Source organism: Uranotaenia lowii, chromosome 2 (genome assembly GCF_029784155.1).
Source record: "Uranotaenia lowii strain MFRU-FL chromosome 2, ASM2978415v1, whole genome shotgun sequence".
NCBI classification, from domain to species: Eukaryota; Metazoa; Arthropoda; class Insecta; order Diptera; family Culicidae; genus Uranotaenia; species Uranotaenia lowii.
The window spans coordinates 428,021,782-428,049,732 of record NC_073692.1 but is presented as its reverse complement, the minus strand read 5'-3'; the positions used below and the strand labels follow the sequence as shown (position 1 = coordinate 428,049,732).

The following is a 27,951-nucleotide window of genomic DNA, read 5'->3' as shown; positions in this document are numbered from 1 at the left end:
CCCTTAAATCTGATTATACTTTTTATTTTACGGAAAATAGTAAAATTACCACCCATCTCTAAAAAGCAGAACATTTGGAAGATTTGTTTACAACATTATAAACGGTATGATGTTGTTGCAACAATTTTCTGAAAAGCAACTTTTATTTGACAAACAAAGGTATTTTTACCAAATAAAAAAGAGACCAACGAATTTGGAGCAAAAAACAGATTAGTGATTATTTTTGGAGCAAACGGTTCTGGTTGAGTTTCTCACTCCCCCTCTCTCCCACTAGCAATTGTTGTTGCCTACATCGATAGTTAAATCAAAATTATGTACCGCAGGTGGTTCGGGATGGGTCTTAGATACATAGATAGAATGCAAGACAGATGATGATCTTGTGGATAAAATTGGAACCGTCTTCTCATTTTCACACTGGATCGAAACTGTCTCTATCACGAAACATCGATAAATGAAATCTGAAACAGCCGACCAGGGGTGTGAGGTAATTTGCAGATGCGTAATGCTGGTGGGTTTCCACATTTCGAATAAGTTAGCTCTTATCTTAAATTTTATTATAATTTTCCATTTACATAAAAATTCCCCCCCTCCCCATTTTTTGGTATTTTTGAATTTTAATTTTGGAAGGTTCAAAAAAAGGTTTTAACATGATAGTTTTTTCTTACCAAATGAATTTGAACAAATGATTAACATCAGGTTTCCCAAAGGTTATTTCACTGGAATGCAGTTCGAACTTAGGAAAGTCGCTACCAAAATCTTTGGAAGAGGAACTGATACAAGCCAGTATCAATCTTGTTGAAGTTTATAGCTTTTAAACTAAGGTTGCCAGAATGTAGTCAGCACGCATTCGGGCCGGACAAATCCGGGCTATTTCATATAAAAACCTGGCAAAATCTGAGCATTTTATTCCAAAATTGTCGAATTAACATCAAATTTGCTAAATACTCAGGAACTACTAAACAAAAATCTTGAAAAAAATCTTGAAAATTTTTTTTTCATCTAAACTTATCAGCAGATTTTAAATCGTATTTTGGGCTTCGACAAAACCTTTTATGATTATTTTTAAAAATTTTGATGAAAAAAATCGTTTTGGACGACTCATAAGTTAAAAAAAACTACAATGCTTTTTGTTTTTTTTAGTTCGATTTGGAAAAAGGTAGATAAATCCGGGCAAAATCCGGGCTTTTTTCAATGAAACCCGAGCACTAGGGCCGGACCGGACTTTTCCCAAATTTTGTATTAAATATCTGGGCAAATCCGGATAGAACTGGGCAATCTGGCAAGCTTATTTCAATTTCAGATCTGATGTATTGTGATAGCTCTCCCTTATGTCATCATTCGGAGCTTATCCCCTCCCCCCTCTAAGAGTTTTACGTAATAAATGGATGCCCTCTAATTATAATAAAAATTGGGGAAAAAATCTAATGAAAATGAAGCCCTCAGAACAAGAAGGATGTAAGTTGAAAAACCATCGATTTTGATTAAGTATATAAATCGATTCTTCGTATCTTTATTTACATCTAGTTTAAAACTCAAATATTTTTCAATGTTTAAACACTTTTCTAATTGAATTAAAACAACTCAAATTTAAAATATATAAAAAATCGAGCACCTAAACAACTTTGAAGTGCGTTTTCTATTATTTGGGCACTTAGATCCTTCTCACTCTAAGCACCTCAATTCAGATATAAAAAAAAGTTTTCCAGCTTTCTTCAAGTCCAGTTGTGAAACTACTTAGTTTTTTTTTCAAACTAAGAACAAGTTTATAAATGCATTCAAAAACGAGAAACACACAATCAAATTTTTAGATTTTTTTAATTGATAAAATGCATAAATTTCAAAATCGATAGTGAAAATTCCAAGGCAAGGTGTAGTTTCTAACAAAAAAAAAACTCTAGTTAGCTAATAATTCAAAATAATGAATAACAGTATCTTCTTCTTTTAAAGGTTTCGAATCAATTTTAAAAACTATATTTTTAAATTGAAAAAGGGCATATAAACTTCAGCCTTTGAAAAAATCCCTAGGGAGACTCTGAAAAAAATTTAATAAAAAAAAAAGTTGCAAAAAGTTTGGTTGGATACGTTTAACATTTGACGATATATCCTCATTGGGGTGGCATTTGGTCATGTCGAATTTCGCAAACCGACCATAAATGTTTGGTAGATTGGAACAAATTTATTCACCTTTAATAATAGAGATTTCAAATTACACTGAGGTTTTTTTTACGCGGTTTTTTTACACGATTTTTTTTACGCGGATTTTCGAATTAACGCGGTTTTTTTTACGCGGATTTTCGAATTAACGCGGTTTTTGAGAGAAAATATTCTAAGACTTTTTCAAAGGAAAACACTTAGAATCTTTTTGTAGTTGGGAATATTTTAGCTCTGAGACTAAGAACGTGATACATGAGCCATAAGACCTGAGACCTGAGACCTGAGACCTGAGACCTGAGACCTGAGACCTGAGATCTGAGACCTGAGACATGAGACATGAGACCAGAGACATGAAACCTGAGACCTGAGATATGATACCTGAGACATGAGACCTGTGACATGAGACATGAGACCTGAGACATGAGACCTGAGACATGAGACATAAGACATAAGACATGAGACCTGAGACCTGAGATATGAGACATGAGACATGAGACATGAGACATGAGACATGAGACCTGAGACATGAGACATGAGACATGAGACTTGAGACCTGAGACCTGAGACATGAGACATGAGACCTGAGACCTGAGACATGAGACATGAGACCTGAGACATGAGACATGAGACCTGAGACATGGACATGAGACATGAGACTTGAGACCTGAGACATGAGACCTGAGACATGAGACATGAGACCTGAGACCTGAGACATGAGACATGAGACCTGGGATATGTGACCTAAGACATGAGACCTGAGACATGAGACATCAGACGATCTATATTCTACTATATTCTACTGTTCCATTAATCTAATTGATTTTGTTTTTTATCTTAAAAATAAACTATCATTGTACGCAAATTTTCAAATAATCATGGTTTTTACGCGTTTTTTTTAGTAACGTGCTTTTTCGCGCGAATTTTTTAATTAAAATAGTTTTTTACGCGGTTTTTCGAATTAACGAGGTTTTTTTTTACGCGGATTTTCGAATTAACGCGGTTTTTTTACGCGGATTTTCGAATTAACGCGGTTTTTTTTACGCGGATTTTCGAATTAACGCGGTTTTTTGTTTACGCGGGTTTTTTTTACGCGGGACGAAATACCGCGTAAAAAAACCTGAGTATACTGTTATGCAGTCCGAGATATTTTACTCTAAGTAAAGTCCTTTTTTTATTTTTTTTTATTTTCATATTGGGAGCATAACTCATAAACTGTTCTACTGAGAATATTTTGAATTTCATTTTCGGATTCAGCGCCCGATTTCACATCAAAAGTATAGGTCGGTCAATAAAGTTCACGATTTTTTTTAAATTTTGTAAACTAGTGTTATTAACGGTGAGCTTGTTTAAATGAACAATTTTAAACTATTGTTCAGCGACCAATTGATATCTTGCTCTTGAAATTGCGATTAAACATCTATGCACAGAATCCTTGGCTGATTTAATTCTAATCACAAAAAAAAAGATTAGCTGCCAAAGAACAAACGATTGTTGTCCACGATTGGCACGTAATAGGTATTCGTTTCTTGTTCACTCATTTCATTTGCCTCTGTATCGGTTAGCTGATGATCGCTGCATTGTAACAACTTTTGTCACCTACTTATCATTCGGATACGAGCCTTCGTATCGTTCGGTTGGCAATTTTCCACTCTGAAGTTCGACTGATTTGGCGCGTGCCAATTTATATTTAGAATCGCGTCGATCCGTGTGATTCGCCACTCTCCAAGGATGAATCCAGCAGTGCCAGCTCGGATCGTGTTCTTGTTTTGTCTGGTGGTTTTTAGTGCGCAGTCTTCGGATGGTGCCAACATTTTTCCATCGGACAAACTATCGATCACAGAAGGGGCCGGTTTCTTGGCTTACCTCGTGCCGACGGAACTAAGCGAGGCAAACAGATGGATCCATTGCTCGGTGAGGGTGGCCGGTGTCAATTACAGTCTGGACAGTGATCAAATCCACACACTCGATGGGGTGACTGAAGTCCAACGGTTTAGTGCTGAAATATGCGGAATTCGCGTTCAGAATGTGCGCAAAAGTCTGGAAACCACTTGGTCTTTGTTGGCATTGGATAGTAACTCGAGTCCAATCGAGCAATCATTATCATTAACAGTGATAAGTGAGTTGTTCATTCTCGACATCTTAGAAGCTGTTAATCAATTTGGTATTATCTCCCCCGTCAGATTCGAAGCCGATTAGTTCGATTAACGTTACAGTCAGCGATACGACTTCGACGTTCACTCTCACTTGTCCAGATGAACCTCCGAGCTCGAGACGATTCTGTCGCATTCTGGATGAACAAAATCATATATTCGATGGATGCTCGAAGTCGTTTGACATCACTTGGGAGGAGGCGCGGTTTCGTTGCCTTTCGTTATATTGGGGTGATATGGAGGAAATTGAAATCATAATTAATGTGAAGGTGCAGAGTAAGTTTGCCCGGCTAGTGGGAGTCGATTCTAACAATTATTCTAACGTTATCATGTTCATCAGAAAGCCAACGTGATGTTTCCTGGTTCGTTGAGGAGGATGAGTCACACGTCGTGTTGAGTTGCCACTATCGGACGGCAGTGAGTCCCTGCCGAGCAGTATCCGTATCGGATAGCAGACAGATGATGCTGCTCGATGGCCATCTAGGCGATCGGTACTCGGCCTATGACACCAAGTGAGTATGTTTTTACATTGCTGCTCTCAACTCCAATTTATACTGATATTATTTTGACTTTACTCCCATGCAGTTCAATTAAGATCAGAATTGCAAAGTTTCAGCTTAGCGGAGTGATAATTGAACCTTTCAACTCAAAATTGAATTTTCAAATGAAAATCATAAATTTTTTACATATAAGGTACACCGGGGCAAGTGCAAACGGTTTTCACCATAGTTCAACTTTCACATGTCCTAGAAAAATATGTAAATCTTCAAAAATTATCAATTATCGTTCGTTGCATCATTAAAATGGTTCTCAACAAATTCCCGTAAAAAGTGAAAACTTAAAAAATGTTGGTAAAAAATAACGGCACTTTTGTGTAAAAATGTCTAAGTTTGCACTTGCCCCGTTTATGGGGGCAAGTGCAAACGCAATGCTTTTTCCAAACTTATTCAAAGATGCGTCAGTGTATCGTTACTTAAACGAATTTAATAAATGTTCCGGTATGTTTTAACAACTTTTTTTTTATGTATTTGCTGTTTTTCTGCTATATTAATTACTTTTTGGAACTTCAGTTTTGCTGACTGTTATTTGAAGCAAAAGACCTTCATTTGCCAAGGCATTACGGAATTTTGAATATCCGCTTTAGATACAACACTTTGGATACCCTTTCTGACCACTCTAATATAATGCTGAACCAATTTTGAGATGATTTTTTTTTTAATGTCTGATGTTACATGGCTTGAAGGTGCGTTTGCACTTACCCCGGTAGTGTCGTTTGTACTTGTCCCGCAGTGTGGGTTGACAGGAGTGAATATTATTTTCACAATTTTTAGGGTCTACTGAAAATTTATCATAAATTTTCTGCTTTCACCTGAATATCAGTCCCAAACACTCACCTTTCGACGAAAAATCGGATTTGAATGCCATTTTTTGAAGCCAAAAAAAGCAAAACAAAAACACACTTTTCATGTCTAGTACGTACTTGAATTCATGTGTAATCAAACAGTGCCGTGTTTTTAGTGAATAATTGAAAGAAAGTTCAGTTTATCTATGTCAGATTGTTGGTTTGGACAACAACAACAACTTCTAGAAGAAGAAATATTTTTTAATTTTTTTGTAACAGAGGAAAGTTGATCGTTTGCACTTGCCCCGGTGTACCTTATCTGTATTGTGATTAGAAGTTTAGAACATACCGGTTGTGGATTCTGAATCTTAAAGCAAATCATGCAAGCTATTGCTCCTGGAATTTTGTTTTTTTATAAATAGTATTTTTAAGAGGACTTTAACTCAAATAGTCCTTCACCCTTTAAAAAAAGACAAAACTACCTGAAAATGAAGAAATTAATCACCGTAATTTATGTTTGTTACTTAATTTATCGCCAGTATCGATGAAAAGTGATGTCTTTTTTTAAGTAAAGACATCTCAAGATAATGATTTTTTTTATAGACGGATAGAAAGTTAAAAGAAATAAGCTTTCAAAACTAATTCGATTCAGTTTTCCTCACTACTTATTTAAAAACTAGTGTTTTGACTGTTTTGAATCAAACTTTTGACCGATATAACAGCGTCCGATTGACGAGCGTGAACGATATCTCCCTTGTTTCTCAACCGATTTGTGCAAAAGTTTGGAGTTCTGGAAACCTCGTAACGTAACTCGAATATGCTTTTAAGACAATATTCAGCTACTTACTTACTCACTTACTGAGTAATGATCCTGCGTCGCAAAGGGCCCTGGAAAAAGATCTCCATTCTTGACGATCCGAAGCCAGCGTCTTCACTTCTCGTCGACAGTTCGGATTTTGGCGGCTAGACTACGCCGCCACAAGATTCTGGGCCTACCTCTCTTTCGATGTCCACGTCTGGTACCGAATCTCGATTTTTGGCGCCAATTGATGACACCTGCTAAGTAGTTATATGCACGGATTATATTCCGCAGGCAGCGATTCACAAATGAGGCGCTTAGGATCAGAGGGGTGCAAGTGCCGAAATGATGATTTCGAGAAAACGGGCATCAAAGTTTTTTTTCTAAATCAAAATTATCGAATCGCTTTTTCTACTCAATTTTCGATGGAATGTGTCTCAAGAGGTCTAAAATGAATGATTCTGAAAGAAAAACAAAAGTTTTTGCGGTATTTATGTAAAAACGGCGGACTACTTTTTTTGATATTTTTCACTTGCACCCTTCTGATCCCAAGAATGACACTTGCACCCCTCTGACTCCAAACAATATGATCGCATCCATTTGGAACCTGTATGTAACAAGTATTTTTAGTATGACACTAGCTGTTTTTTTTTGTTTTTTTTTTATTTAAAACTAGTTTATTAAAGGCCTTTTACTTTTACAAAGTTTCAATGTGCCGAGTGTATTCGTTTCACTAGGTTAGTAGGGAGGGGGCCGTAATAGTCGCGGCGACTCAACAGTTAAAAAAAAACTTTAAACAAGGGAAAAGGAAGGGATTTATAGGGGTTATTCTCCAATATCAGTTTTCCATTAGGGTCCGGCGGTGGCCTCCTGTAGCTGTGGTTTCGGTAGCTACGGTTTGGTATCAGTTTCCGATCTTGTTTTTTTTTTGTTCACACATTTGATTTTCTGCTTTTTCGGGCTACAAATTTCCATGCAACTCATAATAAATGAGGTTTGCAAGTTCCACGATCCTAATTCCGAAAATTTGTTGAAAACTTTCAATCTCTCTTCTTCCTTAATGGATTCACAAGAACACCTACATATGTGTTCATCCATTGGAGTCAATTGTTTAGCTGGTCGCTTTTTCCGATAGAATCAACGTACGTTTCCCCTTGTTTCGTAGCTTTTCCGCAAGTTGAGTTTCCAGATTATCTGATTTCGTTGGGATTTTCAGGGTCTTGATGAATGGCCAGTTGACTCTCCAATTCTACCAGGCCCTTTCCAAAAATGTTATGTAAATATTCCTTAAAAGACTTAAGTTTATTTTTTGTTAAATACCTTCCGACAACGACTCATCTGAACTTTCCGAAGTTCAGTTTGTTCCGTGGAATAGTATGTGACATCATGATCAGAGCCTGTCGAAAAATCTGAATCCGCAGAGCTTTCATCCGAGAGATTTTTCTTAGATATATTTGCACTTGCACCCTTCTGACGCCAAACGGAACAGGATTTTCATTAACACGTTATTTTTAAAACAGCTTAAAAATATCGAAATATTTTTTTTTTTTCGACCTATGTCTTCTACAGAATGTTAATCTATACTTTAAATTACCAAAAAACAGTTTATCTCAGTTTTGATAAAAAATCACTTGCACCCCTCTGATCCCAAGTGCCTCAAATGCAGTTTTTGCGTCTTTACCGCATATGTGCACCCGTTCAACAATACGGATTTCAAAATTCGAATTGTCGTTTGTAGAGATAAACATCGAACACGAGCGCTAGATGTTTGGAGACTCGCAAATGCAAATTGGGGTTTTGTGATCCGCGTTTCGATGTCCTTCTTGATACCACCATCAGGCGTAATCTGGCAATCAAGATACTAGAAGCACTCTCATTTTTTCAACTTCTTGCCCAGCTACCATGACACTGGAGAAATTTTCTGTGTTGTGTTGTTGTGCCCCTACTTTCATAACAGTCCCATATGCAAAAACAAGCAAGCGAGAAAATCAGCTTTTTCTGTTTCGGAATATATTTTTAAATTGTGACGACAACTTTCAGCATAAACGAAAATCGTTTGATGGAATGTGTTCTAGGTTGATATAATAAATCGTTAGACCTGAAATTTTCGAAATTGGGTCATTGGTAAGGTCGGGAGCACAATTTTTTTTCGTTATGGGACTGTTATGCGAGCATATTTGAAAGCTTTTTCAAATCTACCCGCATAACAGTCCCATACAGAAGATGTTTTGGTTACCAAGCTACTTTCTGAGACATAAATTTGATCATGTTTGAACTTCTAAATGCAGTTATCATAGAAAGAAACATACTTTTGGAAAAATATCGTGATTTCCACATTGTAAGTTAAACCTTTTTACGATTTTTGATTGCATCTGATAATTTTTCGCTCAGGAAGACATTCCTTCCTTCTAACTGGCCTGCCTTCGAAAACTAATGTGCATAATTCGACATTGAGTGAATTGAATCTTTTTTAAATTATTCAAAGCAATAAATCAAATACTATTTCACCGGAAGAAACATTGAAAAGTAACTAAATCCGTGGTTTTTCACATATGGGACTGTTATGCTGGTATATTTCATATGGGACAGACACGAGTTGATATTTTTTTCGAAATTTCTAGAACAAAATATCTTTTTTTATTGTTTCATATTGAAGCCCTGTGTTCAAAATGACGAACTGTCAGGTTAGATGAAAAATGACGAAAATTCATATGGGACTGTTATGCGAGTAGGGGCAGTATAGGGGTGGGAAAAAATTATCTCGAATAACTGTTCGGTAAATTTTACCTTTTGATTATTCTCCGTGTGGAATTTCTCCATGCCAACCAAGGTTCCTCGAACGTATCCAGAACGCTACGAGATTTCCAAAACTATACATTTTGTGAAAATTACAAATTTAGAAATTCCCTAGCCGAAGAGGGAGAAAGAGCCGACATTTATGACATTTCTCGCCGCCTTAGTGGTACAAGGACTAATGCAAGAATACCGCTGAAAAACCGAGCAGGTCAGCTGTTGACAGATCAGCTCAAGCGTTGGACTGAGCATTTTGAACAACTCTTCCAAGTTACAAATAGCGATGGCCAACAGACCCGCAGCTTGAAGCGCCAACAGTAAGTTGCATTAATGGCGTCAACTCAGAAGCGCCCTCTCAAAGTACTCTGCAAAGTGATCCTGAACAGGATCCGGGAGAAAATCGACGCTACACTCCGGCAGCAACGGATTCCGATCCGGACAATCATGTGTGGACCACATCTCAACGCTACGAATAATACTGGAACAAACCAACGAATTCCAGGACTCTCTTCTGCTGGTGTTCGTTGATTCAGAAAAAGCATTCGACCGGCGGAACCACGAAAACATCTGGGCGGCTATTAGGCGACGAGTAGTCCCAGAGAAACTGAACTCGAAGCACAATACCAGGCATTTTTGTGCAAGGTCTTGCACGACGATGTCTTGACTGATTCAATCCCGGTAACTGATGGAGTGAGACAGGGTGTATCTTATAATTTGACTATGATCTTGACTGGATCGATTGACTGTAGACCAAACCGAGGGTTGCCGTGGAATCCTTCGACAATGGAGCAACTGAACGACCTTGATCTGGCTGACGATATTGTCTTGCTCGCCCAAAGACAACAACACATGCAGAGCAAATTCGACGACCTCACCGAAAGCTCCAAGGCAGTAGGTCTCAAAATCAATGTCGGAAAGACCAAGTCGATGGAGATCAACACAAAAAAAAATCATTTCTATTTCGTGGTAGCTGGATAACAGGTAGTGTAAGTGGAGTGCTTCCAGTATCTTGGTAGCCAGATCACGCCTGATGGTAGTACCAAGAAAGATATCGAGACCCAAATCAGAAAATCCCGATTAGCGTTTGCGAGTCTCCGAAACTACTGGCGCTCACGCCAGATCTCTCTACGAACTAAGATCCGAATCTTCTACTCAAACGTAAAATCCGTATTGCTGTACGTGTCCAAAACTTGGTGCACATACTCGGTGACGACGCGAAAACTGCAAGTATTTGTGAATCGCTGCCTGCGGTACATCATCCGCGCTTGGTGGTCTGGCAACTGGATCTAAATCGTGGGACTTCATCGACGGTGTCTTCGTGCACGTAAGTCGAGATTTGCAAAGAGGCGCTTTACTGGACTCCAGATGGGCATCGAAGAAGAGGCGGGCCCAGAAGCACATGGCGGCGTATTCTAGCCGCTGAAATCCGCACAGTTGACGAGAACCTTGGCTGGCAGCAAGTGAAGACGCTGGCTCCAGGTCTCCAGCAGCGGAGATCATTTATCTCAGCCCTATGCATCCGGACCCTTCGGTAGGTAGGTAAAGGGCGTAGTAATGCGACACATTCAACAAGGCATAACTTTTTTACCATTGGGTAAAAACCAGTGATTGAAATCCTCACCAATTTTCTCATCAGAGGCATTCAAAATACACACTTTGAGGCCTCGCATAGCTATACAGGAGACGATACATATACAGTACCGTTCATAATTGTATAGAAATTGGAAGCACGCGCACTGTCACTTCGACTTTGAACTTCCATAACTTTTGACTCTGATGATATTTTTTGATCAAATTTTCTGCGTTAGATAGATCAACTATCACACTAATATATCAAAAAATTTGAGCTTTCTGGAGTTTGTGTGGCCTGAGATACAGTCATTCTACGAAAATCGGACTTTTTGGACTTTTCTCATTCATACTGCAATATCTCAGGAACTACACTACATTTTTTGTTGAAATTTTGCAGAGTGGTTGTTGAAATATAAAGTAAGCATGTCTGAAGTTTTTGGAAAGTTTTATTGATGGGATCAAAAGTTACGGGAGGTACAATTTTTCAGGCATGAATCTAAAAATGCGATTTCTATAGAATTTTGGACGATTCATGAGAACATAATCGTTTCCATCCACAAATCAGTCAAAAAATGTCTGGCAAAAGCAATGGTGAAATGAAAAAATGAAATTAAAGATCTATTTGTGTTTTGAAATCAGAATCTCGCAATATTGTTTTGATTTTTTGGTTGAAATAGATTTACTGGTTGTTAACATAAAATAGGAGTTTCCTTTGAAAACAATCGTCCAAAATTGTATAGAAATCGCATTTTTAGGTTCATACCTGAAAAATTGTACCTCCAGTAACTTTTGATCCCATCGATAAAACTTTTCAAAAACTTCAGACATGATAGCTTTACATTTCAACAATCACTCTGCAAAATTTCAATAAAAAATGTAGCGTAGTTTCTGAGATATTACAGTTTGAATGAGAAAAGTCCAAAAAGTCCGATTTTCGTAGAATGACTGTATCTCAGGCCGCAAAAACTCCAGAAAGCTCAAATTTTGTGATATATTAGTGTGATAGTTGATCTATCTAACGCAGAAAATTTGATCAAAAAATATCATCAGAGTCAAAAGTTATAGAAGTTCTAAGTCGAAGTGACAGTGCGCGTGTTTCCAATTTCTATACAATTATGAACGGTACTGTACATTCATTCAAACCTCCCCCCATGAGGAGGATCTGCTCTGAGAGACACTATCCGTTTGCTGCCCCGAACGAACTCTCTCAACGTTCGGTTGCTACATGATGCATGAAGAAGACGAGGCACACATACTCATTTACGTTGTTGAATTTGAATAACTCGAGCCGACCGCAAAGGTTGAGGCAACAACAAAAACAACCGAACTTATTGCGTTGCACGGCCCGCAACACTGCAAAAAATCCACATATAAGGGGTATGTGTCGGCCTATATAGATCTTTGCAATTTGTCTCCCAATTAAAATTTATGTGTCACACATAGGTTCAGGAAATATTTCAGGTTTATATGCGACACATAGAAATTATAAACTTAAACATATGGATGTTATATGCGCTATGAAAACGCCTAAAAATAGGCTTCAAATTATGTTTTTCTTCGAATATAGTTTCCGGCATTTGAAATTAAGCAGGGAAATTGTGATTTTGTTATCAATGACAAAATTTTTTAATCATTCAACTTTCTTGTATAAATCTTGTATCTCGTCACTACACTGTTGCCTTTTCCGGTGGCTCATTATCCAAGGTTCCTTTGCCTAATCCAGCATTCTATTACATGGGCCATCCGCAACTACCACCAAAACTTGCTGTGAATGAGAGCTAGAATAAAAAATACATACGCTGATTGGTTATCGTAAGAAACAACGTCTATAAGAAGTTTATAACGAAATTTACTAACCTTATTTTTCTTTATTGTTTCGAAGAAAAAGGTTTTTTTTTCACCGGCACCTCGTGTTTCTTTTCCGAATTCGGCCATTTTGAAAGAGTGAAATTTTTCAAAGATGATATTCATAAAAGTTATGTGTAAGGTAATGAACATCATATTTCAATCCAATTAAAACTATTACTCAAATATAAATATCATTTGAATCATATAGTAGCAGAGATTTATTAGCTTATGTGTGAAGGAACATATTCTATAAGTGTCGATTTTTTGCAGTGAACGTATGGTGAAAGAGGGGGGAAGAAAAAGAAATGAAAAAACTAGCTGCCTGCGTGCGGTTGCTGTGCAATAACAGCAATAGCAGAAAAACCTCACGCATTCGATCCAGGCACAAACGAGGAGACTCGGGTTTGCTCTGCCTTTTGAATTCGGTTCCCTCAAGGTTGTGACAGGAGATGAGTGAGAGCCATTCGTTTGGTTTTTTGGATTCGCTGCCTCGAATGTATATTGCTTCATGAAGGCGGCCATGTTGAGAGCGTATACATCATCGGTTTTGTCGTTTTCGCTGCCTCAAAGCAACCTTTGCTTCCGAGTAAAGCGTTGAGCGAGAGATGGTTGATCAACTCATGCTCAGCAAAATTCAATCACTGGTAAAAACCAACCAAATTTGCACACTGTCAAACTCGAAGTCGTGTTTTTCGATTCAAAGAAAATGGAGGTGAACCAACGCGTTCGAGAGAACAAATTCTTTTCAAACACCTGGAATTGTCTGACATGTCGCAACGGCAGTTGGGAAAAATGTTGACCATTTACCATTCAACCGTCTCCAGATATTGAAGCGGTTGACGTTGGATCACGGCAAAGGAGCTGGAAGAAAACCGGAACCGCAGAACAAAAAGACGGAGGGAAAGGTGAAGCGGATGATTAAAGCAAATCCCAACGTCTCAGATCGTGATTTGGCTTTAAAGATCGGCATGTCGCAGAGCTACGTCTAGAATGCAAAGAGAGCTGGACTACATACAAACAAGGTACAGAACTTGCCAAACCGCGATGATCTTCTTTTCGAGAAGATGCTGACAAAATATGGCTGCTGTTTGATGGACGACGAAACGTATATAAAAGCCGATTTTAAGCAAATTCCGGAGTTGGAGTTTTTCACCGGTAGGAGCAAGTTCGATGTGAACGACAAATTTAAGAAGAAGAAAATATGGAAGTTCGTCTCCAAATATCTCTTTTGGCAGGCAATCTGCACATGCGGACTGAGGAGTGAGCCTTCCGTGACAAAGGGCACAGCAAATGGCGAGATCTACATATCTGAGTGCCTCGAGAAGCGCCGTTGGCCGTTCCAGCAGCAGCACGACGAAGCTCCGCTATTTTGGCCAAATTTGGCATCATGCCACTATTCTAAAAGTGTCCTTGAGTGGTATGAGGCCAATTCTGTTCATTTTGTTCCAAAGGACATGAACCTGTCAAACTGTCCGAAGTTGCGAACGGTGGAGCAGTACTGGGCAATAATGAAGCGGGAACTTCGGAGAGCAAGAAGAACGTCATACATAGACGAGAAACGAGAAGGACATGTTAGAACGAGAGGCCCGACACACTTCCGTTTTTAAGTGGCCAGCGCCACTTCCGGATGGAAGACCACCTACCCTGTCTTAGTTTGCCCAGCTGATGAGACTCGGTCGCGAGTTCCTTTTGATTCCCTATTTTGGGAAAGAAGTGGAAGGGTCTCCAAAAAGGGATTCGTACTTCGGCCCTTTTGAGGCCGCCCCGAAGACGAGACGAAACCCTGCAGAAATTCGTGGAAAGGGGAGTTAGCTGTTGTTCGGCCCAAAAGTAAACTACCAGGGTTTAAGCCGTCGTACAAGACTCCGCCCTCTACCCCGGTTTAGTGAAGGAATGATCGTGACTGGATTCGCGGCCAGTCTCCGCAGTAAAAAATCTAAATAGATAAACGCGAACAAAAAAGGAACAACTTGTAACCCCCTTTCCCAATACCTTAATTAATGGTGCATTCTCAAATTCTCGTTTCCTTAGAGACTTATCGGAGCCGACTTACATTTTTGCGAAAACATTCCATTTTATTCCGTGTTTGTTTACATTTGTAGTGCGTTGTTAGGCCTAAGCTTTTACTTCTCTCTCAAACTTTTACTGGTGGTGTTCGTGGTGGAGTTGTTAGATGTATTGTATGACGCAGATGTGTCTGATGTTCGTCTCCATTTATTATTGTTTCATGTGAAACGGGTAACAAAGCTCAAAATATGGCTACTTTATACGGCTCGCCAGTCCGACTAATTTCTTAGTCTGCCGATTTAACAGAGCGACTAAATTCTCGCGCTCGCGCAACATAAATTTTGTAAAGGTTGCGGGCGACAAACGGTTCAAAGTGATCGCTGAAACAACATGTTGTTTATGTGTGAGTACTCACGTTTTCGGTTACTAATTCGTGGGGTTTTGGGCAGCCATTACCCCATCGTTTTTGTTATCCTGCGGTATACTACTGCGGCGCTCCTGCGGCTTACCACTCTAGTTGGCGGTCATGTGGTGGTAGCTCTGCTGCCGTGATTCAGCTACACTTTTTGGCCGGCGGATTGCGGCGCAGCTAGAGAAGATGTTCTCTAGCTAGCCGTCGTGGTCTGCTGTTGGTTGGCAACGATGATGAAAATTATGACCGCGGTTCTCGTAGTCGCGAGAAGACCGCGGCGCGGTGGTACTAAGGTGTATCGCTGCCTGGCTAGAGTGTTGGTGTCTCCTAGCCGTCGGCAATAGTGGTGTTCGCTTCGGCTGGGGCGTGTGCCGCTGATGACCCTTGTGGTGCCTCGACTTCCTCTAGGTGGTTGTGCAGTTGTATCTTCAGGTCGAACAAACGTCGTAAACACTACTTGCACTGCACTACCTACCTATGCTTTCTAGCTCTAGTGTGGGCTAATCGAGAGAAGGTAAATTAACTGAGGGTACTGAAAAAGGAAATCACAAGTGTTCAATTTACCGAGTCTAACTAATTTTCACGACGAAAGATAACCGATCTTGTCTACGCCAATCACCGGGAATAAATGGGTCGGGAGATCTTTTCGTCATCTGGCTTACTGGATTAGCTTAACTTCGTGACCGGAACTACCCGATCCGACTTAGTCGAATCGCGAAGTTAAACAATTAAATCCTCTCTCGCGAATTCTCGGATAGCCCTTGTCTTCCCCTTCCAAATCCGAAATTAGAAACCAATCTTTTTCTTCCCCAAACTTTTAGGTTCACAACGCATCCCGAAGGAGGTCATTCACCTGATGCAAACAAAGTCTGCCGTCGGTGGCCTACGAAAGGCGGCGTCTCAAGCCACACGTTTAAAGTTGGAAGTGTGTTGGTTGATCTAAAGTCTTCAACAGCGTGCTAATGGTTTTGATGATTGTTCGTCTAGGGCGGCACTTGAAATATGAATGTCGAAATGTTTTCGTTTTCGAATTGAAATAATTTAATTTTATGCTTATTTATTTTGGTCACACTATTAAGGTTCCGAATTATGCTAATATTTACAGTCGTTTAAGTTAAATCAATGTATTTTTGATATTGGTCTTACAAAGAAAAGGTTTTGCATTATTAACCCGTTACAATGTTAAGAAAATGGAAAACAAACTTATGGCGTATTTTTTTTTTGATTCCGGATTTGGCTCTGGAAATGTCAGAATAAAAAAATGATATTCGGGTCTCGAGTTATTCCATACGTAGGTGTGCGTGAGAACGAGCGCAATGTTTACATGCAGCTGTCATTTTGTTCTCCCTTCTGGATTTCTTCATTCGGTTCTTCACATCCGGATTGCCTTTTTTCGTGTCCGGATTGCACTGGACAGCAGATAGTACGATTTTGCTTGGCTGAGAGGTTCAAAGTCGCGGCAATAATCATTTTCCCGTTTATTATTTCAACTGTTTTGCTTTCAGCAAAAAACAGCTGTTTAATGTTTTGACAACAACGTTGAGAGTATTGGTGAACTTCTCGCAAAACTGACATTCTTCTCAGGGCGACTCCGTCCCTTTTTCGAGCGAACCTAGGTTGCCTCTCGAGCAATAAATGAGCACGATGACAGCAGTTAGAGCGAACCTAGGTTGCCTCTAGTTTGCCTCCAGGTGAAAAAAATACGGTATTCGAAACTTGTACCGGATGACACTGTAAAGACTTTGATGGAGGGCATCAAGCGAAAATGCGTTCAATTTTATACTCAAAACTCCATCGATTAATTCTTGTTTTGATTTTTAAGTAAATGTATGTATAAAACCTGGGGGAGGAAGACTGAAATTTGCTGTATCGTTTTTTTACTGTTCGGCAAAAAGCCAGCAATTGTTGAAAAGATTTTATAATCGTTCAAATTTTAACTTTAGATATCAGTTTCGTGTAGCGAGTCATGTAACTCAGTTGTTTAGGTGCTAAATTTAGATTGAGCTATATTGTTAGAACCACCGTTAATCAAACCATTTTTATTTATCAGCTTCAAAACTTTGACGAAATTTGAGCGATTCAATACGACTGATCATGCAAGAATTTGCCAGAGCCAAAAAAAACCTAATTAAATCATTGTTTTATGCAAAACAAGTGCTTTTCAGCATCAAACAAGTTTTATTAAAAAACATTAGATAAGAAAGTAAAATTTTGAACCTTCGCACTGGTCGGTAGATTGATGAGAGAAATTTGACGTTTGAAAGTTTTTTTTTCTTTTTTTATTCAGTTTTCCTCCCCCAGTATAAAAATACCCACAAATTTTGGTTTGATTCTAAACATATGAAATTGGCATGACGTTTTCGGTGTCGCAATAATTTCGTGTTCACCTCAGGTATAGAACATTTCAGTTTAGGCAATATGAAATAAAGCATCGCTTACCTTACCGTGTCAGATTATCAGCATCAGGGATTTACAACCAGGGTTGGCATTATTCATCGTCATTAGTCAAATGACTGTGACTGTTGAGTCTCTTGGTCCGTCAAACTCAATTGACTGTTCCTTAACGACCAGTCACTTCGTTTGCCAGTCATTCAACCCCCAGTCGTATGAAGCTAAAAAAATTTCATAGTCAAGCATTCACCAATCGCATTCAAACGAGTCGTGGACCGAACTGAAGACGAAAAAGAAACGCATTTATTATTATTGTTACTCCTGCCAGCAAGCCGAAGACGACCGAAGACGAACAAGAAAAGCATTTATTATTATTGTTGCTCCTGCCAGCAAGCTCGTTTTCAGTTTTTTTATTGCTATTGTTGCTCTCTGCCAGCAAGTCGTTCAATTTGTTGTACCTGCCGTCAGCAGCCGGTCGAAGTGTGAAGAGATTTGCCAGTCACTCTCAGGAGAAATTTTGACCATGTGTAGGAGCTTCGCCAGTCGATGATGGAGAAATGTTGATTGTTGTCGTGCTTTAGTCGTCATGCGAGTAGTGAGGCTCCATCAATTGAGAACAGTGCCAGTCGTTTGATGAAACAAAACTAGTCGGGTCAAGCGTGACGGGCGAAATTTACCAACACTGTTTACAACGATCAGTTCCTCGATACTCCATGAATCGATGACTCCATCAGGAAACTGATTTTAAAAGCCCTCGTATCTCTGTTTGACAATTTGCTTTATTCATTTGATTACCGAACTTAACCATGCAACCGCACGTTAACTTTGCCATCATGACAACTTATCCAACCCAAATGTAGTTTCGATAGTATCGACATAGGGAAGAATACCAAAGAAGAAATGTCCCCGGAAGAAGGTCGAATCGAATAATCACATCCACCTCAAATAGCGTCTAACAAAAAGCAGTCACAATATTCTTTCTTCTTCGATTTTTTTCCAAGGATTTGGTTACGAATATTCGAGTAACGAAACATTTGGAACCAACCAAACATTATGATTTTACGAACACAAGTTACACAACAAAACAATCACACGTATCACATTAAATTTGCTTCTTGCACCGTTTTACTCGTCGATGGTGGTTCCGGTTTCGGAATTCGGGTTTGAACTTTTCATGCGAACTTTTCGAACTTTACAACAAATTTATGATTTTTCACTCACTGTGATACCAATAACCTTAAGCAGGACATGCGGAATCCTAAATGTACTGGTTTAAAGAAAAATAACTTCACTCTCAAGTCCCGAAAATCTCTGAAAAATGGAAAACCCGCGGGACGAGACGACACACACTGCAACAAAACAACAAACAATATCTATGTGTCAATAAAGAAGGTTTTTCAACGAGGGCACTAAGTGTAGCGAAGTCTTCGCTACACAGATCCTTAATTCCTCAACTTTTCAATAATAAAACAACAATTTTATCAATAGTTCAATCAGTAGAATAACAAAGAAAAGCCAGCATTTGAACTTAGCTTAAAAGCTTTTTTCTATCCTGAATTTTTGCTTGACCTAAATTGAAGTTTATTGAAGGTTTCCGTAACCATTAGGGAGTTCTAAGAACATTTGTTTCGATTGCAGAATTTCAGGCGGAATTTGCTCGTTGGAAATACGCAAGCCCTTAACAAGCGCGGACCGTGGATTATGGAGGATTTTTATGCCCCTGAACGTCGACGATTATACAGGATGCGTTTTCAATCTTGCACCTGAACAGCCGCTTGACGATGACAGCGAACATTTTCCAGAAATCAGAATTAAAACCAAATTGATCGAAGTTTTCCATGATAAGCAGAGACCAACCACTACGACTACAGAACTTAACTGTGAAGCCCCCTACCCGATCGACTATTGTTACCTTACGGGACCTCAAGGTGGAGATTTCTCTCCCACGAGGTTCGATCGCACAAAGACTTTTGGTGTTTGCAGATTCGTGGTGCAAAATATAACCACCGGTCGCTGGTCGTGTGGCTTCAACGGCCTTAATGGTCTAGAAGATCGTCTATCCTACTTCGACGTAAAGGTTTACGACCAACCAGGTCGAGCCATAGTATCGCAAATTAAAGCAAGCAAAGGTGACGAGAACAGGAGGATGATGTGTACGACGATTTTGAATATGCAGGTGGATTTGTGTCGATTCGTTAGCCCTATTGGAGAGGTTCATGGCTTGTCTGAGAACATTGTTCCTACCGAGGGTTCCCGATTTCGTTATCACGGTAATGGATTACGAACTGGCGAATGTGGTCTCGAAATAAGTAAACTGATACATGAAGATTTTGGACAATGGAAATGTGCTATTAAGGTGAAAGGACGAGATTACACCATACCAATTGATTTGATAGAAGAAGGTGAGGTGAGCAGATTTATGTTCTGTGTCGAAGGATTTTTTTTTTAATTTTTATCTATTATTCCAGCTATGAGTACCGCTGCTATCTTGGGCATCTCGATAAGCGTAACAATTGTGGTCTGTTTGGTGGGAGGATTTTTTGCCTACAAAAAGTTCAACCAAAGAAATGTCCAGTACCGTCATCATGTCAGTGGCATATCGGATTCGTCCAATGGTTTATAGATAATCCGGACGCTAACTTGACATCAAAAGCAGTTCTGTAACCCAACTGTGCTATTTAACAAACATTTATAGCTTTTAGATGTTTTTTTAAATGTTTGGCTTGAGTATTTATTGCTACTTTTACTTTGTTGTATAATACAATAAATAAATAAAAGTTGCCTACGAAGAGCAAAATATAATTTCTAACTAAATGTTGGAGTATTCGCTTCGACTACTGCTGAGAAGCACCAAAGTGCGTGCAAATTTACCTTTATGGCGGAAGCATAGCATTTTGGTACAGAGAAGGAACACAAGCAAGCAAATTAAATACACTACATTCCGAAATACGTTCTTCCGCCACAACCAAGCTTGATAATCATCATAGTATTGAAATCTATTGCGGTAGTTATTTTCCAGCTCAAACTGACTTCGAACGGGAAACAGTGATAAATAGAAATCTTCCAACAGGGCAGCGATCAGCTGATTTTCCTCGCTTTTATCCTCGGAGAGGTTGTCGTTGATGCAGTTAAATTTTTTAGGATTTTTTCTCAATTCATCCAGCGCATCGACAACTTGAGTGATGTTGGATGTTAGCATTTTAAAGTTGCTGTAGATTCCGGTTTTCTGGTTAACGTGAAACTTGTACAGCGGCACCTGACCAAAGTTTGCCCGCATCATATCGGTAAGCTCGCGGCAACTAAGTACCAGTCGTTTGGTAACGGTTGGCTAAAATGAAAAAAGGCACGCGTGTGAAAAAACAATGTGACGGAACGATATATTGACATACGATTGTCGAATCTTCGTATCTCTCGTACACTAAAGTAGGATACACGCTGCGTTGCTCCGGTTGATGCTCGAAAGGAAGAAAATTATTCTGCTGCAAGGAGCAGTTCGTAACTACTTCTTCAAAATATCTAACCGCAGACCAGTCCAAGGGAAGAGTATAAATCTTCGTTAAAAGCGTACGTATTTCACGGTCCGACCAAGTTCTATGAATTTAAAAAAAGATATGTGTTTGTGAAAAAATAGGAATGATTTTCAAATGTCTAGTGTATTAAACTTACCCCGAGCCGTCGGTATCGAAGTCGTCAAAAATTTCCGAAAGGCTCTTATTTCTGCTTTCACTCATCAGAAAATGGTAATAGGTAAAGGCATACTGTAAATCGTTTTTCTCTCGAAATTGATGACTCTTGGTTATGGCAAATTCGTCCTTCAATTTCACCAGCATTGCGTTGATAATATCCACGTTCAGAAGAAAGCCAACGTGAGCGAGTACTTTACGATTTTTGAAACCATACAACCGATTGAAAATTTTATTGGTGTAAATCAAAGAGCGCGCAAAAATGTCTTGTGAGTTGGCCATCTTTTCTTCCTCCTTTCCCTCGGAATTCCGCTCGCTGTTACGCTGCGAAGAACTTTTCTTTGCATGTTGCTTCAGGAATTTCATTTTGTTCTGATTGAACTTATCGACTAGTTGTTTTGTGGAAGAATTATTCGAACGCTTGAAAATTTCGTAAACGTCGCGAATGTTGTCCGCTTTTAAACCCACACGAGGGAAAGTTTTTGGTACATCGATGAATGTATCCTCGTTATCAGTAGCTTCCATTAAGTCGTAATCCTCCAACTCTTGAACGTGATCTTGATAATCTGGGTGATCACAATCACCCCCATCATACTGACATTCTTCCACATAACAATGACTATCACAGGACCCGTCGCCAACAAACATCCAGGGACAATCTGGGGCACAGTCTGGTACCAACCACGCGGTGAACACCTTTGTGCCTTCGGAAAGAGTAATTAAATCATCCGGAAATAGCGGTGCTCCCAGAAATATATCATCATTCAGGTACAGAAAGTTTTTGGACAATCCCGGAATTCTGTGGATGAACGTCTCAATTGCGGCACTAGAGAAAGTTGGTAGCATGGTCTCTTCATCTGCCAGCTCTTTATGTTGTACAATCTGAATTCGCGGAATTTCTAGATTTATCCAGAATGGAATTTGACCATTTGTTACTATGTAGATGTTCCGTACCCAGGGCGCATATTTTTCCAATGATCGCAAAGAGTATTTGAGCTCATTTTTATCGTCATACCGAGCTTTATCATGCCCGGGCGCATATTGCCGAATCTTTTCTGTAAACTCCAGATCGCTACCGTTCACCCACGTGTAGACAACATCTATGGATTCGTAGCATCGTTTACATTGCTTGTCTGAAGTGTGCTGCGCATAAAAAATTAGTCTCATTAGAAAATGAAAGTAAATTCGGGATTAAGTCTTACCGTAATCAGTAGGCTCACAAGGAAAAAAGACACCGAAACAAGGGCAAGACCCGTAATGAGGCAGCAAAAACGAACCCGGAATTTACCGGATAATTTTGGTAAGAAACAAAACCTCATAGCAGCAGTTGTAAAGTTGTATTTCACTCACATCATCTTGTGGGCAAACTGAACGGCTTTTGCTGTACTGAACATTTTCCAAACTACTTGAATTATACTTCTTTTCTTTTAAGAATTAACTATAAATTTTCAGACTAATAATTATCGAATACGATAGCAGCGAGCCTCGCGAGTATCGAAAACATAAACATTAATTTTGGAAGTACTAGATTTATTTCAGAAATGAAACACTAGCTATGTTCAATAGAGCTAATTCGTAATAGTTCGGAGATAAAAAATGGAATCGATCGCTAAACTATTATAACGTTTTCACAAAGAAATTGGATCAATATTCTGGGCGTGTTTGCCATCTGTAAAATTTATCCAAATATTTATTAATTTTCAATTTATCTGCTTTGAAAAATGGATCGAAATTAATAGAAAACTCGGTTGATATAATTTGCAAATCTCGATCAATTTCGATGAAGTTTCATTGAACTGAGCTGCTGTTTTTCATATGCTGCCAAGGGTGCCAGGTGATCCAAAAGCCCGAACCAGCGTCCGACGCGAATTCGTACCGTCCTATCCGCGATTTCGAAGCTAATTTTTGACAGATCGTTTGTGTGCAAGAAAATGTAAACAAATGGGTGGAAATACTAACCTGTAAAAACTTATGATTTTCTCTGATTTGGTAAGGATTTTCAAAAAATTGTGAATACAGTCTTAAAGTAATAGGTTCAGAGATTATTGTTAGCTATAGGAGAAAATCTGTATGTGCCGTGATGCATCGTAAATCGACGACAAAAAATGTGTTTTTTTTTACTATTATAAAAACCTCTCGAAGTATTTCACATATTTTTGAATGAAAAATTTAGCCAAGTGCACATTTTCAATTGCAATTTGTTAAAAGAGAAGTCAATTAACATTTCTTCAAAATTTGGAAAAGCCGCAACAACTGATAAGCTAGAAATTTCTATTCAAAAATCCATAGATTTTTACTATTTTCTACCAAGTTTTCTTCTGCAGCTGCATACAATCAGGCGTGATAATTTGAAAGCTGGAGGGTGGATTTTGATATTTGATGGTGGTTTAAGTGAATATAAACAAGATTCTCGAATTACAACACAATTTTAGATTACTTTTATGCTATTCAATTGACATCGTTCGGTGGTTATTATCATGCTCTGTCGTTCTATCGGACCTTATGGTCTGATTTTTTTTTTTTGCGAAACTTATTGAAAATTTAATTAATGCAACCACAAGCCGTAAAGAATTTCAATTAAGAATTTAACATTTTATACTATCTTAAGCTGAAACTTCATACATTTTTATATTTGTTATATATTTTATATATGTTATATCTAAACTTAATCCAACAGTTAGTTGATAGTAACAACGAACAAATCGTCCAAACCAGCCAAAATGACATGAAGTTCAATTTAAAGATATAATATAAAAATATAGATAACAAATTTGAATAAAAAGAAAGTCGCAAACAAGTTTTTTACATGTTGGTTTTTTCTCAACGACTGACTAGTTTAAAAAGGATTAATCTCATAAAATTGACTCTTCAACCGGGCAAATTTATTATGATTTAAGTAGTAAAATAAACTTTAATCTTCAAAAGAGTGTTTTTTTTTTGTAATCCTTTGGATTCATGAAAATTTTACTTAAAAGATTATAAAGTCTTCTATAGTTTATCGTTTACCCAGAATGTTGCTCACGCATCATCGTACTACTCCAGATGGCAGCAGCGCAGCTTCGAAACAGCGAATTAGGATATATTGACAGTTCTACACGAACACCACCTTAGCAGGAGGCCTCAGCCCTAACCTCAAACCATGGGAGAACAGAATCGATTTTTGAGAAGGGCGCACGATAAACGCGATTTTCCAGCACTAATATCGACAAATTCGCCCTGTGGAAAAGCGATACACAGGTGTTCGTGTTTTGATTTTTTGGGTGTTCATGGCTCCCAAGTGCATTGATATTTGGAAAATGATAATATTTTTTCTAATGGAATGTTATTGAAAAACCTTTTCATGAGTACTGAGAATTTTACAACTTTGCCGTAGATTTCTATCGAATGTGAAATTAAACGCATCATTTATCTGACCGAAATAACAACTTACTATATCGCTCTCTTTAACGAAGTAGCGAATTATGTGGATATGTTTAAAATAATCAGAGCATGTAGGCGATTATTTTCAAACTCAACATAATCGGGGCTTTCATTAATTTACTTCTTTGTAACAGTGAATAATTTTGCATTCGTTTAGAAGTTAGAAACCACTCTTTTTTTAATCAACCAAGCAGTACATGAAAATATATTTCAGGTGTTTTGAATTCACCTTGAAAATTCATTAGCAAAAGATGGCTTATCTTCATCCGTTTAGAGACGCCCCGTAATGAATTCAAACATTCAGCTGTTGAGAGTTAAAAAATTTAATCAACTCAGAAGTATTATAATTAGTTTAAAATAAGCAAATACTGATTTTAGTAACGCACCTAGCATCACTGGTGAGGCCGCCAGCAAATCAAAATTTGAGGTTATGGCTGAGGCCAATTTTTCGCAAATACTATCGTCCGTATATACCCTTATAGCGATGTTGTCTTGTATACGCAAATTGATGGAGAAAATGATTTTGTTTCGTTTAGATAAATGGGTAGAAGCAAATGGTCTCCTTTCAGATACTCAATTTGGGTTTCGAAGGGGCAAAGGGACAAACGATTGTCTTGCTTTGCTGTCTTCAGAGATACAAATGGCGTACGCAAAACGTGAGCAAATGGCTTCAGTGTTTCTAGACATAAAGGGAGCTTTTGATGCAGTCTCAATAGAGGTGTTGTCAGACAAATTGCACTCTCGAGGTCTGCCTCCTCTATTGAACAACATCTTATACAGCTTGCTTTGTGAGAAACATCTGAACTTTGCTCACGGAGATATTGCAATTAGAAGAACCTCCTATATGGGCCTCCCGCAGGGTTCATGTTTGAGCCCACTTTTGTACAACTTTTACGTAAGTGACATCGACAGTTGTCTCTCTGAAGGCTGCACTCTAAGACAACTTGCAGATGACGGCGTGGTGTCTGTCACAGGATCTTCCGAGTCTCATCTGCACAGACCTTTACAAGATACTTTAGACAGATTGTCTTCCTGGGCTTTGGGGCTTGGAATCGAGTTCTCTCCAGAGAAAACGGAGTTGGTGGTTTTCTCTAAAAAGCATAGACCAGCTCAACCACAGCTCCAACTTCTTGGCAGGACGATCACTCAATCGAGGTGTTTTAAGTATCTTGGGGTTTGGTTTGATTCCAAATGTACCTGGAGAGCACACATTGAGTATCTGAAAGGAAAATGCCAACAGAGAATCAATTTTCTCCGATCAATCACTGGCACCTGGTGGGGAGCCCATCCAGAACATCTTTTAAAATTATATCGAACAACTATCCTTTCAGTGATGGAATACGGTAGCTTCTGTTTCCAGTCAGCTGCTAAAACTCACCTCATAAAACTCGAGCGTATCCAATACCGAATACCTTCAACGCACAACATGAGTCTTGAAGTTTTGGCACCCGAATAAAAAAATATTGTTACCAAACAGTAACTATAATAGTCATACAATTATTCAGAACAGCGTAAAAAAACTTTTAGAAAATGATAACTGACATCGTAAAAAACATTCCACTAATTGTGAATTCCAAAACGACGGTCTGTTGAATATGGCGTTAAGTTATGTTACTGTTTAAAACTGTTAAAACACTTATATGGAAGAACTGTTTTACAAACAGTTAGGATAACGTTCAAAAACCGCTCATGAAAAACGTATTCTGGCCATCAAACTGTCTTTGTTACAGTTATTCTTAAAGTTCTCTTGTAACTGAACATTCACAGTAATAGTTGTAAAACGTTTCTATAAAACGTTCTTCCAACGTTATTCATATCGTATTCTGAATAGTAAGGGAATGTAGCACGCACACACACAAAAGAAAATTTTCTTCCAAAAATAAACTCGTTTTTAAATTTTATCAATTTTCATTTTATTCACTTGCATAATTAGCACCTTCATCAGGAACACACAAATTCAGAACACACGGGCGGGATGTTGGCCTAAGTCCTGGTCATTGCTGGATCCAGAAGTCGCACCGGACATTATTCTTCCAAGCATGACGACTTCGCTCCTCCAGCTCCCGTTGCTGCAATAAAAAAAACTTTTTAGTATATTTGAATCCGTATACATATAATGTTCATGAAACTTACCTGTTGCGAACATCGCATGGTTTCCTTCTTCCGGTTGTTCTAAAAATCCTTTTCCGTCCGTCGGACCCCAATCGGAGGGGACTTTTGTTGCTCTGCTGGAGTGAATGTTACTTATGTGGAACGCGAAAAACAAAGTTGTTTTTTTTTTGTTTTCTTCTCTTCCAGTTGTCGGCAGTGGTGCCGACCAAAACGACTTTTCAAAATTTTACCGATATGAAATTAAAATGTGAAAATAAAAAAGATTTATAACTTTGATGTTTCTATGTCGCCTGTTCATATGTCACACACCAAATTTGTGTTTGCTGGTGGTTTTTTTTAACATGCATGTTATTTAATCACAAATGACATAAAATCGTAATGAGTTCCATAGATTCGTGAAGAAATTTTCCTTTTTTTATAGCATAATCTTGCATAAAGCGTTAACAATTGTCAAAAGCATCTTGTAAATTAAAGAGCTATGACCCTCGTTTAGTATGATGATCGTAAAAAAAATTTAAAACTATTTTCATAAATGTGTACTGATTTTTGTACAAAACCATCTGGCATCTCTGACCGGGCGTTTCGTTCATTTTGACGTGAATGACAGGAGGGATGGACGGTACGTGTAACGGTTTAAATTCGGTTTTACGATTATAGAAAAATTGAAGGAAATCGTTCATACCATCACGTTTTCACATGAACGTTCATATTTCATTCTTATCGTTGGCGAAGTAAAGTTTAGAAGTAGAGCTACGTTTATAGATACAATCACTATTTCTAAAGCCGTAGATGTATCGTATAGACTGTTTGAGATATGGTTTTTTAGCATGCGGGCAGGAATACTCCCTTTGAAAGATCGATTCAATCTACTATCACTTCGGTTCCTCATCAGGTGTGAGGTCATGAACCCATTGGTAATCGTTAATTTTGAAAGGTTACTTGAGCAAAATTTTCACACAAGATTTATGTCTATATACCATGTCCTCATGTCAATGCAGGTAAACCCTTCTTCGTACTCTCCAACTCGTGTTTTCAGCCCAGACTACGATAACTCTTCTGTCCAGTTTGATTTGTCTATGCAGCAGGAAATTCGTGGGATCCCCAATCCGCATCGTCCACTTCTGATTCCAAGAATTTTCGAAGCTAAATATAGACACGTCGATGCTGATAAAATGTACTTTACCGATGGATCACTTATAGAGGAATCAACAGGATTTGGAGTGTTCAACGAAATATCTAGCGCCTCTTACAGCCTGCAGTCACCATGT

General features: G+C 38.6%; 2 protein-coding genes and 1 long non-coding RNA gene across 4 annotated transcripts; 1 reads left to right on the top strand and 2 right to left on the bottom strand.

The window, feature by feature from the left end:
* Nucleotides 1-3,638: 3,638 nt before the first annotated feature.
* Nucleotides 3,639-20,278, top strand: LOC129746050 (uncharacterized). 2 transcript variants are annotated; one of them, XM_055739478.1, is made up of 5 exons: nt 3,639-4,270; nt 4,335-4,580; nt 4,645-4,816; nt 19,107-19,875; nt 19,937-20,074. In XM_055739478.1, the coding sequence occupies exons 1-5, from the start codon at nt 3,883-3,885 to the stop codon at nt 19,940-19,942; spliced, it is 1,581 nt and encodes a 526-aa protein (XP_055595453.1). In that variant the 5' UTR covers nt 3,639-3,882; the 3' UTR covers nt 19,943-20,074. The 2 variants fall into 2 exon arrangements, with proteins under 2 accessions (XP_055595453.1, XP_055595452.1); XM_055739477.1 differs by having other exon boundaries at nt 3,640-4,270; nt 19,107-19,870; nt 19,937-20,278.
* LOC129746049 (N-acetylglucosamine-1-phosphotransferase subunits alpha/beta) lies at nt 20,157-22,653 on the bottom strand. Its single transcript, XM_055739476.1, has 4 exons — nt 22,354-22,653; nt 21,135-22,294; nt 20,858-21,059; nt 20,157-20,796 (listed from the first exon to the last, which is right to left on the bottom strand). The coding sequence occupies exons 1-4, from the start codon at nt 22,468-22,470 to the stop codon at nt 20,278-20,280; spliced, it is 1,998 nt and encodes a 665-aa protein (XP_055595451.1). The 5' UTR covers nt 22,471-22,653; the 3' UTR covers nt 20,157-20,277.
* A 3,806-nt stretch (nt 22,654-26,459) lies between these two features.
* LOC129749768 (uncharacterized) lies at nt 26,460-27,486 on the bottom strand. Its single transcript, XR_008738158.1, has 2 exons — nt 26,705-27,486; nt 26,460-26,640 (listed from the first exon to the last, which is right to left on the bottom strand). It is a non-coding gene; the product is annotated as an uncharacterized LOC129749768 (long non-coding RNA).
* Between the last annotated feature and the right edge of the window lie 465 nt (nt 27,487-27,951).